Here is a 15,110-nt window from a genome sequence, read left to right as displayed (position 1 = left end):
CACCTTGGTTATCACAAAAAATGGTGCAGGTCTTTGGAATGAGGCTGCTTTGCTTCAATTCACAAAAAAACAGCCTCATCCACTGGATTTCACACACACATTCATAAATAGCAACATACTCAGCATGCGTGCTTGAGGTGGCTATGCTTCTCTGCTTCCTACTTTTCCAAATCATTGCTCCACCTCCCAGCGTGATAACATACCCAGTGACAGACTTTCGATCATCTCTATCCCCTGCCCAATCTGAATCACAATAGCATGCAAAACCTTCACCTTTCCTGAAAACAAGTTGATAATCACATGTACTCTTTAAATATCTCATTACATGTTGAACTCCATTCCAATTTGTTACAGTGGGGTTGCTACAGCATTGACTAAGTTTGCACACTGCGTTTGCAATATCTGTACGAGTATTGGTACTCAAGTATAACAAGCTGCCTATTGCACTCTGGTATTTCTCCTTGCAAAAAATTTCTCCTTCTCCTTTACTCTCAAAATTTTCACCTGCTTGTAGTGGACAAGAAACACCTTTACCTTCTAACATATAAAAATCTCTGAGAAAAGACATAACATACTTCTTCTGACTCAAAATGACAGTTACCCTGTTTGGTCTGGTGAATTGGATGGACAAAAATGTGTTCACCATACCCAAGTCCTTCACCTGAATTAAGGAGCAATGTAATTGTTGGAACATATGTTGATGATTTCTTGATTATAGGTGAGAAGGAAGAAGTAGGTGTGTTCAAAAATGAAATTACATCCTTAATTCAGGTGAAGGACTTGGGTATGGTGAACACATTTTTGTCCATCCAATTCACCAGACCTAACAGGGGAACTGTCATTTTGAGTCAGAAGAAGTATGTTATGTCTTTTCTCATTTGTTCTGTAAATACTTCGAATAAACCCAGCATATTTTTCTCGAGGCAGACCCATGAGGTAGAACGCAGCCAGTGCTCAATCCGGGAGATTAATGCCACACTTAGTAATTTTACGGTTGTAATTCTGGATCTTGCTCATGTACTCCATCATGGAAAGGTCTTCCGTTTTTTCGGTATTTACCATTTCCTTTAGGAACATTATCTCCTGGAACACGTCGTAAGTGGTGCACATGTCTCTTAATGCCTCCCACATATCCTTCGCTAGGTCCAGTCCCACGATATCATTCAAAAATGAATCATCTACGTATTGTATGATAATGGCTCTGGCCTGTTGATTTTGTCGCTGACGGCGCCTAACCTCTTGTGGTGGGAGTTGGCTTTCGTCTTCCATTTCTATCTCGTTTCCATCACTGCCGAATGCTATGTATGGATGGAAACCTTTTACCGCTTCCCAACAATCTTTCTTCATTAAAAAAGCTTCAATTCTTACAGCCCATACATCGTAATTATCGCTGTCGAGTATTGGGATACACGTCTTCTTTTCTTCCACCATTTTTGATGATTCCGAACTTAAAAAGAACAATTATGGGGTTCACTTCTTCTAACCTCAAAAGTATTCGCCGTTCACACCATCAAAAGAAAACTTCGCTTCGCATCAACACTTAGTGTTTAAGTCTCATAATCTGTCAAAAACGAAAAAAAGTCTTCTTTACGTCTTCGTTACAAAAAACTATTTTATTCGTCTTCTATATCCCAAGGCCGTACAACAATCACTTTGATATTGGCAACGTAAACAAAATAACAAAACAAACATTCATCATCACCTTGAACGTAAAAATGCAAAACCCTACAAAATATTAATTTTCACATTACAACAGAAGTTCGGCATGTTTAAATAAAAGATGGTTGCATTTTTCCACAATGCATTAATGCCTACGACGCATTTCGGCTCACGGAGCCGTCATTTGGAACGAGGCCTGGAATCAGGTGATGGCTCTGGCAGGTACTGGTCTTGCACCAGATGATGGCTCTGTGAGCCGAAACGCATCGTACGCATTAAACTACTGAGGAAAAGTGCCACCATCTTTTATTTAAACACGATCTATGCGAGAGATTGGCTTAGTGGACGGGAGTGCAGGATGGGGTGGTAGCCAGAAAAGTGGGGAACTTTGGATCTTGGAATGGGGTACATAGTTTCCTTCATCAAAGAAAACGAAAGGCATTGATTGCGATTCGTTACCCACCATTAGTGTATTCATAATACACAAATTATTTGGTTTTTGAAATACCGGTTTAGACGAATGGCAAGGGTCAAATTTTATCCTCATTTGAAAAAGGCCAGATTGGCGCCCATGCGATTCCACTCCACATGACGGTATAGGGACCTAGTTTCTACACGAGAGGATAGGAGTTATACATCGTCTGAGGTTACCATTGCATGCATGAGGCACAGAGCTCAGGGAAACATGTCTTAATAATCACCTATTAAAACTGGCTAAGGTTGGAAAGTTTTCTTCGTTTGATAAGGTATTAATAAACCTTTTTTAAGCCAAGCGCTACCATCCAGCAAGGTACTCAGCTACCCCCTAGCAGCCTGTGACGTATCACCGTTAAGCCTCGCCTCAAGGTCACCTCACCGGGCGGGAGGGGGAACCAGAAATACGACGTACGGAGATATTTCCCGGCATTCATACTTAAGCGTCGCGTTTTCGAGTGCTTGAAAATTTTCACTTTTCATTTAATCGCGAAAAATAGATATTGTCATTTAAAAATCTTAAAGTGTGAAATACGCACTCCAGGAGTAATAATCTTTCGATTTCGGCAATAAAAAAATAATAGGAATCCACCCTATGGTCAATTTTAACCGCATTTGAAAAAGGCCAATCATTAGTTGTTACCAAAGGTTAATCATTAGTTGTGGTAATTTGGTCCATATGAGAGCATACCTAACAGTGAATAAGAAAGAAGGTATCCAACTATCCTAATCATTTTAAGTGACTGTTGAATTAAGAGAGATCACATCGTATTTTTCTCTAATCATGGTAAAAATCATGCGATAGCACTCGCTTTTTGTAATTATTAAATAATAAATATATGTTCACTGATGCATGCATGTTTATTTAAACGCATAAATATAATGGTTTAAAAAAACAGTAGTATCTTTCATTTGCGAAAGATATGAAAAAATGGTGTCAATCACTTCTCTATAGTGAACCTCTGTGTATCTAAGTGCCCAAATTTTGGTCCCCTTAAGACAATGTAAAGAGGTTTTACTGTATTGAACGAAGAATGAGCCACTTTTTTGGCCTCTCATAGTACTCCATTGATCACTGATACTTTGAAGCAATACATAGGAAGGATTAACTTGGTGCGCGTAGTCGAATGCACAGGAAAACTAGAAATGGAAGGCACCCAAGTATTAAAGCTAATGGAAAAAGAAAAACACTTGGCGCAACAGGTGATTTTTTATAAAAATTTGTTGCAGGAAATGTGTTAATAGGGTGGTTTCCTATTATTTTTTTAATGCCTAAATCGAAAGATCATTACTCCTGGAGTATGTATTTCACGCATTTAGATTTTTAAATGACGATATTTATTTTTCGCGATTAAATGAAAAGTGCAAATTTTCAAGCGCGCGAAAACGCGACGGGTAAGTATGAATGCCGGGAAAAACTCCGCGTGACGTCGTTCTGCTTCCCGCTGCCGCAAGTGAGGTGACCTTGGGGTGAGGCTCTGAGCGCTGACACGACGCAGGATGCTAGCAGGTAGCTGAGTACCATGCTAGCTGGTAGCGCTTGGCTTAAATAAGGATTATTAATACCATATAAAACAAGGAAAACTTTCCGACCTTAGCCAGTTTTAATAGGTGATTATAAAGAGACGTTTCCCTGAGCTCTGTGCCTCATGCATGCATTGGTTATTTCAGACGATGTAAAAATCCTATCTACTCGTATAGAAACTAGGTCCCTGTGACGTCACGTTGAGTGTCATCGCATGGGCGCCAATCTGGCCATTTTCAAATGAGGATAAAAATTGACCATTGCCATTCGTCTAAACCGGTATTTCTAAAACCAAATAATTTGTATATTATGAATACACTAATGGTGGGTAATGAATTTTAATCAATGTCTTTCGTTGTCTTTGATGAAGGAAACTGCTGTATTGTATAATCCTTTATGATAGTTAAGTTTTCCCTTTTTGCGTGCCAAGAGGTGTGCCTACCTGTCAGGATGTCCAACCACAGAAGTTGTATGGCATGACATAACCAATAGCAATGAGAAAATGACGTGGGGGACAAGTCATACAGGACCAAAAGTAGCAATACAGGGTTTGGCAGTATGAGATGCACCTATGTAGTAACTTAGGTCGCAATTTGTGCTGCCATTTGGAAATTCATAGCATAGCATATACAAACTGACATCTCTCTTTTATATGCTGTGGAACTTGGTTAGAACTTTCCTCTCTAGCACGTTTTCCTCCTTAACATGGTGATTTCCCTCAGTCCCAGTACCATCTGAAAAAAGTACTGGTAAAACTGTTTGGTAAGTGCATTTTAAATAGTGGCACTTTCCTGGGTGGTAAGCTCAGTTATTTTCCATGACCCAACCCGCAAGTGGTTTCCTATTACATATATTCTGAAGGTGTTTAACACTAGAACCAAGGACGGGACTTTTTTGTCCCATTGTCCTTTGCAAATGTTTGCCATTCATGTGCTAGTGGTTTGATCCCTTTGAAATTGACTGACTCTTAGGCCTCGGGTACGTTACGAGCGGTGAGCGGCGCCGCTCTGACATCGGGCCTCATTTAGTTGCGTGTAAATCTGTTGAGGGTGGGTGCAATGTGTTTGAGCGGTGAGCGACAGTGAGCGGTGCCGCCCAGTGCCGCTCATGGTTCCAAGTCCAGACCGATTTCTTTTCCACTGCCGCTCAGTAGATTCATCCTTCAGTGTAGTTGAAAATGTAAGCGGAGAAACAACAAAGTACAGGCGGTCCCCGACTTTCGTACACAATGCGTTCCCAAAAACTTGTACGAAAGTCGAATGTACGAAAGTCGAACCATTGACTTCCATACTAATTAGGGGTTACGTTCCAAAAGAGCGGAATATACGTACTAAAACCTTTTTTTCACGGAATTCATTTCAATTGACTTAATTTTAATAATATGTAAATAAAACTCCTCAAATCATCTAATTTCTTTCGAAAATACGCAGAAAATGCAAATAAAAGTTTAAAAAACAAGAACTCCGTTGGCTATCGAGTGAAACTTCCTCTTGGCGTTTAAGTTGACATTCCCCTTATTACGTCCACTATAAATGAAAAGACACATCAAGAAGCATAACAAAATGTATTTGTTGAACCCGCACTCTGGATACCTTTTAATTTTTACACCAAAATTCGACATTTGGCAGGTGACATTTGTGATCGTGTATACTTCGCATGTTATTAAAAAAAGACAAACAGAATTCGTGTGATATTTCGTGCAATATCGTTGCTGAAGGTGAACATGAATTAAACAGCACTCAAACGAAAAAACACAATTAGAAAGAAGATCTTACTAGCTTCATTGAAAGCTATTTGATGATGTCTAGTCAACTTCTTTTGAAAAATATCTTCAATGAAGGCTTTCTTCTTCTCTTGATAAAGGAGCCTATAGCTGGCAGTCTCTCTCCCAAATAAATCACCTAGATTATAGTCAACTACCAACAATTCCCTTCATTATATACGTTCGTATTGTTTGCATATACTGCCATTTGAAACAATTGAATGTTGGGATACGCAATAAACATCGCGGGAATTTAAAAAAAATTACAGACCAACGTCCAAAAGTCCGAATTTAGCATACGAAAGTCAAGTAAAAGGTGTCAATTTTGAATGTACGAAAGTGCGAATTGTACGAAAGTCGAGTGTACGAAAGTCGAGTGTACGAAATTCGAAGACCGCCTGTAGTGAGAGTACGGCCAAACAAAGGAAGACTGAAGTTAGAAAAGGTGAGAAACCTGAGCGGTGCCGCTCGTATTGTAGCCACCGCTGCCGCTCACGTGCCGCTCAGGTTGCCGCTCGCCGCTTGCTGCTCACCGCTCACAGATACCGTTGTTCTGCCAGTTAGAAGCGCAGAAGGGAATAATCTGTGCACTGCGCCGGCTGCCTACTCACACAGCGCAGGCTGCGTCACCTCTGCCCGGCTCGTCTGCAGGTCTGAGCTTGCAACCAACACGTCAAAATAAGTTTACTGTATTCCTAGTTATACTTAATAAAACGTTTTAAACATTACCTAAACACGTGTTTTGTTCACACAAACCACAAAAAAATCGTCAATTATACTTAAACATGACAGGATCAACATATTTTGTCAATGGGACAAAAAAGTCCCATGCTGTGGTTGTGGTGGGGTTGGAAAGTTCAGCGGTTCTAGTGTTAAACTGGAGATGGGTCAGTTGTGGTACCAAGTTCTCGATACTGCCAGTTCTTAGCCTGTGGAACCGGTATCGAGAACCGATCGCATGAAGTCAATACTTGGAACTGGCTTGGATTTGAATCTGGTGCCCAAAGCCGAAATGGTCTGCAGCGTATTCAAGGCCAAAAAGTGAAAAGATTGAAAAACGCGTACATGTACGGAGAAACCTCTTTGCAACATAATGGAGGGGACCAAAATTTTTACAGAAAGCAAGCGCTATCACATGATTTTTACCATGATTTCAGAGAAAACGATGTGACCTCTCTTAATTCCACAGTCACTTACAATGATTAGGATAGTTGGATACCTTTTTTTCTCATTTACTGTTAGGTATGCTCTCATATGGTTCGAAATGGCCACAACTAATGATCAATATGAAAATCACAACATAATAAAGGTGTACAAGAAAAAAAAGGGTGAAACATTTATATCTGAAAATGTCATTCCATGTAAGTAATTGCAGCTGCATTAATGGTCAGTTGTCTCGGTATGATTTGCGGATGTATTTAGGCCGTCTCAGGGGTGTCTCCTTGGTATGATAAGTGGAGGTTTTACGATGTAAAGAGGTTCACTACCTAGAAGTTTTACTGTATTTCTTTCTAATTTCATGGTTTCCACGTTTTTGTATTTCTTTTGAGAGTTGCTCCCTAACTCGCGTATTTTAGGGTTCGTAAGTTTTTCTCTCTCGCCTACATTGTAACATTTATGTAGCTGCTGCCACTTTCAAACAAGCCAACTTTTTGCCTGCCACCCTCCACGGCACGGTGCCATTCTTTCAGCTCACCATAGGTCTCTGTGGATGTCTTCAAACGAGTCGAATCGCGCCATTGACGGCACGGCACCCATTTCAATCCGGCCCAGCAATGCGCTATGTACACCGTGAAATACAGACAAAACTACATTGAGGCCGTTTTTAGACGAAACGACCATTCGCCGGCCGCTGTTGATGTGAAATTCAGGAGGCTTTCAGACGAGACATCTCTCTGCAATGCCGTGTGCCGTACCATGAACGGCGGCCGGTGGAAAATCTACATCTACATAATACCCTGCGAGCCACCTCTAGGATGTTTGGCAGGAGGTGACCAATCACCAAGATGCAGCATGCATATGGTGTGCATTTGACTCCAAAATTCACACCACACGGTCATAGAAATACATATTAGGTTTGGGAAAAAGAAATCCATTATTTTTGCATTAACTTCAGGACATTATTGAACATGCTTTGGATTGTCCTATTTCGGTCAAATATGCACCGTCTTGTTTGACAATTTGTTGCTATTTTAATAATGGCTTTATTATGCCTCTCGCATAGAAGTCTTGGTATTTTTTGGCGAAAAACTTTAGTACCCATTTTTCTTTATCTTCTCTTGATACCAATTTCTTAACGCTCAGGAAGTTTTGCAATGCGAAAAAAAGATGATAATCGCTTGGTGCTTGGCCTGGACTGTACGGTGGATGCATTAAAACTTTCCAGCCAAGCTCTCGGATTTTCTGGCGAGTCACTACAGATGTGTGTGACCTTGCGTTGTCCTGATGGAACACAATGCCTCTCCTGTTGTCCAGTCCTGGCCATTTCTGGTCAATCGCTAGCTTCAAAAGGTCCAGTTATGGACAGAAGAGATCTAAATTTAATGTTTTGCCTAATGGAAACAGCTCATGATAAATGATTCCTTTCCAGTGCCACCAAATGCACAGCAGAACCTTCTTGGCCGTTAGTCCTGGTTTGACCGCCGATTGAGCAGGTTTACCATGCTTTGATCACAATCCTTTTTGCACATTATTGTCGTATGTAACCCACTTCTCATCCCCAGTCACCCTCCGTTTAAGAAATGGGTCGCTTTCCGTTTCCGTTTGCCTAAGACTTCGCAGATGGAAATTCGATCCATCATTTTTTTGTCTTAATTGATGTGGCACCCAAACATCGAGCTTCTTTTTCAATTCAAATTTGCGCAATTGGTGTGAAACTGTATTATAGTCGATCTTTAGCTCCTGGACGATGTTAGGACTACTAGCATGCGGGTTTACTTGGATTATTTCTGTGATTTTATCGACATTTTAGGTGATGGGCCTGCCCATGCGAGATGCATCTTTAACATCAAAAATTCCTGAATGGAACAAGTTATCACTGCGGCTAGTCCCGGTATACTTTAAAACTAGTCAAGAGCGAACACCTCTATGTGTTCTATGTCCGGGCCTGCTCTCCGGCTGTGGTGCTGCGCGCACGATTTGGACTGCTTGTGGCATCATATGCTCTGCAGTCCAGCAACACCCAGTCTGGTAGTGTCCACATATATCCACAGGGAAGAATGACGCCTCGGTAGCTTAACTGGCTAAAGCACTCGACCGGAAATCGGGGGATAGTGGTTCGAATCCTGGTCAAGGGGGATGATTTTTTTCTCAGTGGATCTTTCGCAAGTTTTCAATAGTTTGCCTCATTTACAGAATACTCACAATCAGTGTGAAAAAAGGTCTTATAAAAACAAATAAAATAATGGGGGAGATTGGACGAGTATATTAATTGACCACGAATTCCGTAATTTCATTCATCGCCTGATGATGCGCCCTGTAACGTACGCGAAAGCTTGCATGACAAAGCGCAACACGCCGCTGCACCCGGAAGCCATTAGCAACGATGCCTCTCACTGCAAAAACCTACTTTCAAGTAAAATAAAGTGAAATTGTATCATCTTTAAGTGGTCTCATGATTGAATCATGAACAAAAACAGTAATTCTTCGGCATACAAACAAGGTGTATTCCGAGAGCTTGTTCGTAAGTTGATAAACCTATGCAAGGCATCAAAAAGTGTGGTTATCCTGCAGGATTCAACACCGCATATCAGTTTTGAGTAATTCATGGTTAAATAAAAAACACAGTACTATTCCACAACCTTATATTTTTACAATCTACTAGTTTCAACGTTACAACGTCATTATCAAGACTAACTGAGAAAAGCATACAACATCCAGCCTTATTTATCCAACAATAGTGTGAGGGAATTAGGAGGGGGGGAACTAAATGAGGAGGAGCATTGAGCATTGTTGGTTGGGCATTGTTGGTTGGATAGGAGGTTCAAAACAAAAGGTATAAAAGTTTGGGGAGGTGGGGTGGGGGCAGACAGATAAAAGTCAGGTGGTAACGAGGTTAATGAGAAGGGGAGGAGGAAGGATTGTCAAGGAAGAAGTCAGATTTTAAAACAGTAGATAAAAAGTTAGAACATTTGAATACAGTCATATCATTAAAAATTTCGATGTTACGTGCAAGAGTGCATTTGGTGATTTCTAAAATTTCTAAAATATCCAGTTTTACACTTTTGTCATGTACATGTAAAATTTTAATATTAAAATCACTGTTGTGGCCGGATTCGGACAGGTGTTTAGAAAAGTGGGAAATGGAGTCTTTCAAACGAGCACTTCTTTTGTGTTCATCGACACGAGTTTTAAACTTGCGGCCCGTTTGACCAACGTACACACCGTTGCACTCGTCGCATGTCAGGGCATAGACACCACTTTTGTCTTCAGGATTCACTTTGTCCTTGGAGTTAAAAATCACTTTACCAAGGGAGGTCGGGGAGTAAAAACACACTCTGTATTTGTCTTTGGGTATGAGGTTGTGAACACTGTAAGACAGGGGGCCAAGGAAAGGTAATTTGCACCACCGTTTGGGTTCTGTTTTGGGGACCGGCAGCAAACTGGTTAGGGTGGGCGATACTCTTATTCGGGTTTTTTTGGCCAGTAATTTACGGATGAGGTCATCATGATAGCCGTTATTAGAACATATCGATTTAATAACATCAAGTTCCTGGTTGAAACTTGAAGCAGTCATTGGTATACAAAGGAGTCTGTTTAGCATAGAGTTAATGCCTGCAATCTTGTGGGAGTAAGGATGGTTTGAGTCTGCGGGGATAAGTACATCCGTAAAGGTACTTTTCCGGTAGATTGAGAAGTCATGTTTGCCTTCTTTGAGGGAAATCGTAAGATCTAGGAAGTGGATTGAGTCACCTCCAAGTTCAGTTGTAAAATTGATGGATCGGTGGAGGGAATTGAGTAGCCCAAGGAAGGAGGCCAGTTGTCTCTTGCTACCGGTCCATAAGCAAATAATGTCATCCACATATCTAAAGTAGTAGCACAAGTTTTTTAAAAGAGGGTGATGAGAGCTGAACAGTTTAATTTCCAGGTTATCCATAAAGATATCAGCCAGGATAGGCGAGAGAGGAGAGCCCATAGAGAGACCGTGGTTTTGTCTATAAAACTGATGATTGAATTGAAAATAATTTTGGTCCATACACACTGATAATAGTTTTTTGAAGTCACTCACTAAGTCGTCATTGACGGATGATTTTCTGAGCCAATCTAGAGTCATATCTATGGCTTCTTTGGCAGGTACGGAGGTAAAAAGGTTGGAAACATCAAATGATACCAGTTTTCCATTTGGTGGGGGGGTTATTGTTGAAAGACGTTTTGCTAGCTCAGAGGAATTTTCAATGCTGTGCGTAGGCTTGAACCCCGAGAGGGACCGTATGAGTGTATTTAGCTTTGAAGAAAGGAGATGGGAGGGAGCAGAAAAATGGGAAACCATAGGGCGTATGGGCACGTTAGACTTGTGGGTTTTGGGTAAGCCGTACATTTTCGGTGGCAATGGATTCATTTTAATAAGATGTCTCCTTTCTCGAGGTGAGAGTAAGGAAGTGCATCTGTTCACTATGGATTTAAGTTGATCTTGAAAAATGGGGGTGGGGTCTTTGTTTAGCAGTTCGAACTCATTGGTCGATATAAAGTCATAGCACTTCGTTAGGTAATCACTTTTGTTGAGGATAACGATACTAGAACCTTTGTCAGCTTTGGTGAAGATGAGATCGTGGTTTGTGGCGGCCGACTTAATAGATTTTAACAAGTGGGAGGAAGAGGCAGGCAAAGAATTTGGGATTCTAGTGAGGTTTTTAGAAATATGTTCAGCGATTTGGTGCTTTTTGCCGGGAGGTTCACTACGAAGGGCTACTTCACAATCAACCAAGAAATTACAAGCAGCCTTCTTGCTGATGGGTTGGGAAAGTGAGTATTTGTAACCCTTGCTAAGGAAGTTGACTTCTTGGTCCGTAAAGTTGTGGTCAGAAAGGTTGATGACCCTTGGAGGGAAGGATCTGGGGGCACGATTAGCACACAGTGGAGGGGTGGTTGGTTGTTGTGAAATACGAAGAAAGCACAGTTTTTTGCTGATCACCTTACGTTTCTTGAAGGCGATGCGGCTGCTCAGATCCTTGACGTGGTCTTGGAAAGAACTCCACTGGCACCAGTGCAGACGATGTCCCAGCTCCAGGTGAAGGTAGTAGAGATAGTGGGATAGGGAATCCCTCTTCATGAACCAGCTTTTCAGTTCCTCTCGGATCCATGTCCTCTGGGCTTGGGCGATGGCTGCTCTGGAAGCTGCGGATGACGTCTTGGTAGAGATGTGGACGTAATTCGGGATGAGTTGAAGTTTAAGGCACTGGTTGTTAAAGAATATGTTAAGGCTTGCGAGACGAAGTTTGACTGAAAGCTTCCTGAAGACCTTAAGTTTTGAGTAAGCTCACGGCTGCTCAGTTTATCTATGGTATCACTATACCTGCATGTTGAGCAGTTTATTGTCAAGATTATAAGAATTGTGACAGTGAAGCTTGCGAATAAGTTGTCAATTAAAGTAACAATTTAAGCTACATCGCAGAATGCAGAATATATTTTTAATTGACTCGCAAGTCACAAAAAATTAACGGATGATGCTGTCAGAAGTTGGGAGAGTGTCATTATTGATCATGATACTATGCTATATGAACCGCTGCCGGATAAGCGGGATTTGGCTGCAATAACTTGCAATAAAAAAAAACACTCATAGTAATATTTCACTCATTAAAAAAAAGTTCAGGAAAGTCTGTTCTGGCACTGCAAATTTTGCCTTGATGTTACTGCTCGGAACGCATTTTGTTCATATGTCGAGGACTTACTGTATACAAAATCAGTGTTAGTCAATCATTTGCCACATAGATTCTAATTCCCTGTCCATTTATGACTCATTTGTTGATTTGCTTTCTTTCAGCAGACTTCTACCGGGAATGGAGAGTTGAATGAGAATTGGACAACGTCCCATGAGTCGATGGCGGAGGAAGTGGGTGAGTAAGGGATAGCAGATGACTCTCTGAGCTCTTGCTAAGACAAGAAAACCTTAAAACTGTGAACAAGCCGTGAATTTCGTCTGCCGTGAAAAAAAAACCTGGAAAAAGCTGTGAAAATCGTCGTAAAACCTTAAAAACCTCTCAATCTAGATTTTAGAACTACGATTGTAAGAGCAAAATAATGATAATTTATTTATTTCACCGTTGGCATTTACATGCATGGTTTCGTCAAAAGCATATAGATGGGACAAAGACATTATAAGTTACAATGTTTCAGGTACATATACAACAATACACCACATAATTCCTTAATTATTTAGTTTGAATTTCTATTTTAAAAGCAATACACAATTTTAAAAGCAATACACAAAGATACACCATAATTATGCAACAAAAGTATAATCATTTAAAAAGTCTTTTATATCATAACAACATTTATTGATTAGTAACTCTTTGACTTTCCTTTTGAACGCATCAGGAGAGTTAATAGCTAGAATGCTGCTAGTTATTTTATAGTAAAGTTTTGAGGCCGAGTAGTGAGCTCCTTAATTGCAAATAGGGAATGTGAATGCTGACTAGTGTGTGTATGTCATTTTTGGAGCAGGTGGAGCGTTCATGGAATGCGGAGTTGAGTGGAAATTTGATGTGTCGATCGTGTTTCAAGGTGAGTCATGTGCAGTGTTACTCCTCTAGGATGCGATCAGACAAATTTGGCAGGGATTTGGGAAAGGAAAGTCCAGAGAAGTCGGAAAAGTAATGTTTACTCGTTCTTCATTACTTGTTACATCTCACTTCGCATAGGGACCACCCACCCGAGTCCCTCTCTCTGCTCCTCCTTCACCTTGCCTTTATCCCCTTCAGCCGTTGTCGTTATAGGGTGGTTTCCTATTATTTTCTTATTGCCTAAATCGAAAGATTATTACTCCTGGAGTACGTATTTCATGCTGTTAGATTTTTAAATGGCGATATCTATTTTTCGCGATTAAATGAAAAGTACAAATTTTCAAGCACGCGAAAGCGCGACGGCTAAGTATGAATGCCGAGAAAACTCCCATGTGACATCATTCTGGTTCCCGCTGTCGCAAGTGAGGTGATCTTGGGGTGAGGCTCTGAGTGCTGATACGACGCAGGATGCTAGCAGGTAGCAGAGTACCCTGCTAGCTGGTAGCGCTTTGCTTAAATAAGGATTATTAATCCCTTATCAAACGAAGAAAACTTTCCGACCTTAGCCAGTTTTAATAGGTGATTATTAAGAGGCGTTTCCCTGAGCTCTGTGCCTCATGCATGCATTGGTAACCTCAGACGATGTAAAACTCCTATCTACTCGTAAAGAAACTAGGTCCCTTTGACGTCACGTGGAGTGGAATCGCATGGGCACCAATCTGGCCTTTTTCAAATGCGGTTAAAATTGACCATTGTCATTCGTCTGAGCTGGGATTTCTAAAACAAAATAATTTGTATATTATGAATGCAATAATGGTGGGTAAGGAATTGCAGTCAATGCCTTTCGTTTTCTTTGATGAAGGAAACTACCCTATTTGGCAAACGGGCGTTGCATTCACGTTCCTCCGGGAAAGGTGGATGGCACAAAGGGTGGGGAGGAGGCTTCTCTGCGAGGGAGGGGAGCCGTTGCTGCAATTCGGCAATCGGCCTTTGCGTTGTGCATTCCTCCAGTGCAAGGTGAGGAAAAAGGTGTATGGGGGCAAAGAAGGGGGGGAGGTGCCGAGGCATGAACGCTGACATGATTACTTATACTTTTCACGCATTTATCTGCACAAGCATATTCGAAGCGCAATTATTGATCCGTGTGCGGTGATGACACATTGACCTTAAGCCTTTACCAAAGTCGGAAAACTGGTACCAATGTGAACAATGAAAAGTTATAGTACCTTTTCACATGATTTATTCAATACGACCGGTTTCGTTGCAGAGGCGACATCATCAGGTGCAGAAACCGTTATAATAACAGTTATTTTGTTATTGTGCAACCAGATAAACAACAACAACAACAATTCTGCGACAAAACCGGTCGTATTGAATAAATCCTCGCGGCTGAGCTTTAAGCCACCGAGTGCGTCCACCGGGTTGCGGATGGTGGGTCAACCTCTAGATATAGAGGTTAGCTGCGTTATAAGCAAGTTTACTTGTCGAATAAGCAGTCGTGAACAAAAAGCGGCGGTTATCCGAGGTGGTAATGGTCTATATGGGTGAGATAGGCCATCTAAATGATACACTAAACCTGTGAAGATACCGTGACTTGGCGATGAGAGGCCGCCAACAATTATGCCTCACATTACCCGGAGGAGAGGGCAGCAGCTCTTCTTCATATGAGTGAAGGTGGAGATCACGATGGTCAGTACAGCGACACTCATTGCACTTCAGGCGTGGTAACATTTACTTTAACGGCTGTAGTATTGCGATGTGGAAGGCAAGGGGAGACCACCACATTATTATCCCGAGGAGGCGACTCTACTCCTTCTTTAAATTGTCTGATGAAGAGATTAGCGGATAGGAGAGAGAAATGGAGAGCTGCATCAAACCAATCTTAGGATTGTTGACTAATGATGATGATTGAATAAATCATGTGAAAAGGTACCATAACTTTTTATTGTTCAGAATGGATTTTCACAAAGTA

At 41.2% G+C, this 15,110-nt stretch overlaps 1 protein-coding gene across 2 annotated transcripts in view; it reads left to right on the top strand.

Annotated features, from left to right (window-relative positions):
• Window positions 1-15,110, top strand: part of LOC124172708 (endothelial zinc finger protein induced by tumor necrosis factor alpha-like) — a 122,492-nt gene that overhangs the window by 66,312 nt on the left and 41,070 nt on the right. Inside the window, exon 6 of one of the 2 annotated variants that reach the window (XM_046552177.1) lies at window positions 12,403-12,472. In XM_046552177.1, the coding sequence (XP_046408133.1) occupies window positions 12,403-12,472 (70 nt within the window). Of the gene's footprint in view, window positions 1-12,399; window positions 12,473-15,110 lie in introns of both variants that reach the window. The other variant, XM_046552176.1, reaches the window with a different exon arrangement.

This window comes from Ischnura elegans, assembly GCF_921293095.1.
Source record: "Ischnura elegans chromosome 13 unlocalized genomic scaffold, ioIscEleg1.1 SUPER_13_unloc_2, whole genome shotgun sequence".
Classification (NCBI taxonomy): Eukaryota; Metazoa; Arthropoda; class Insecta; order Odonata; family Coenagrionidae; genus Ischnura; species Ischnura elegans.
This window is presented reverse-complemented; position numbering and strand designations above follow the sequence as displayed.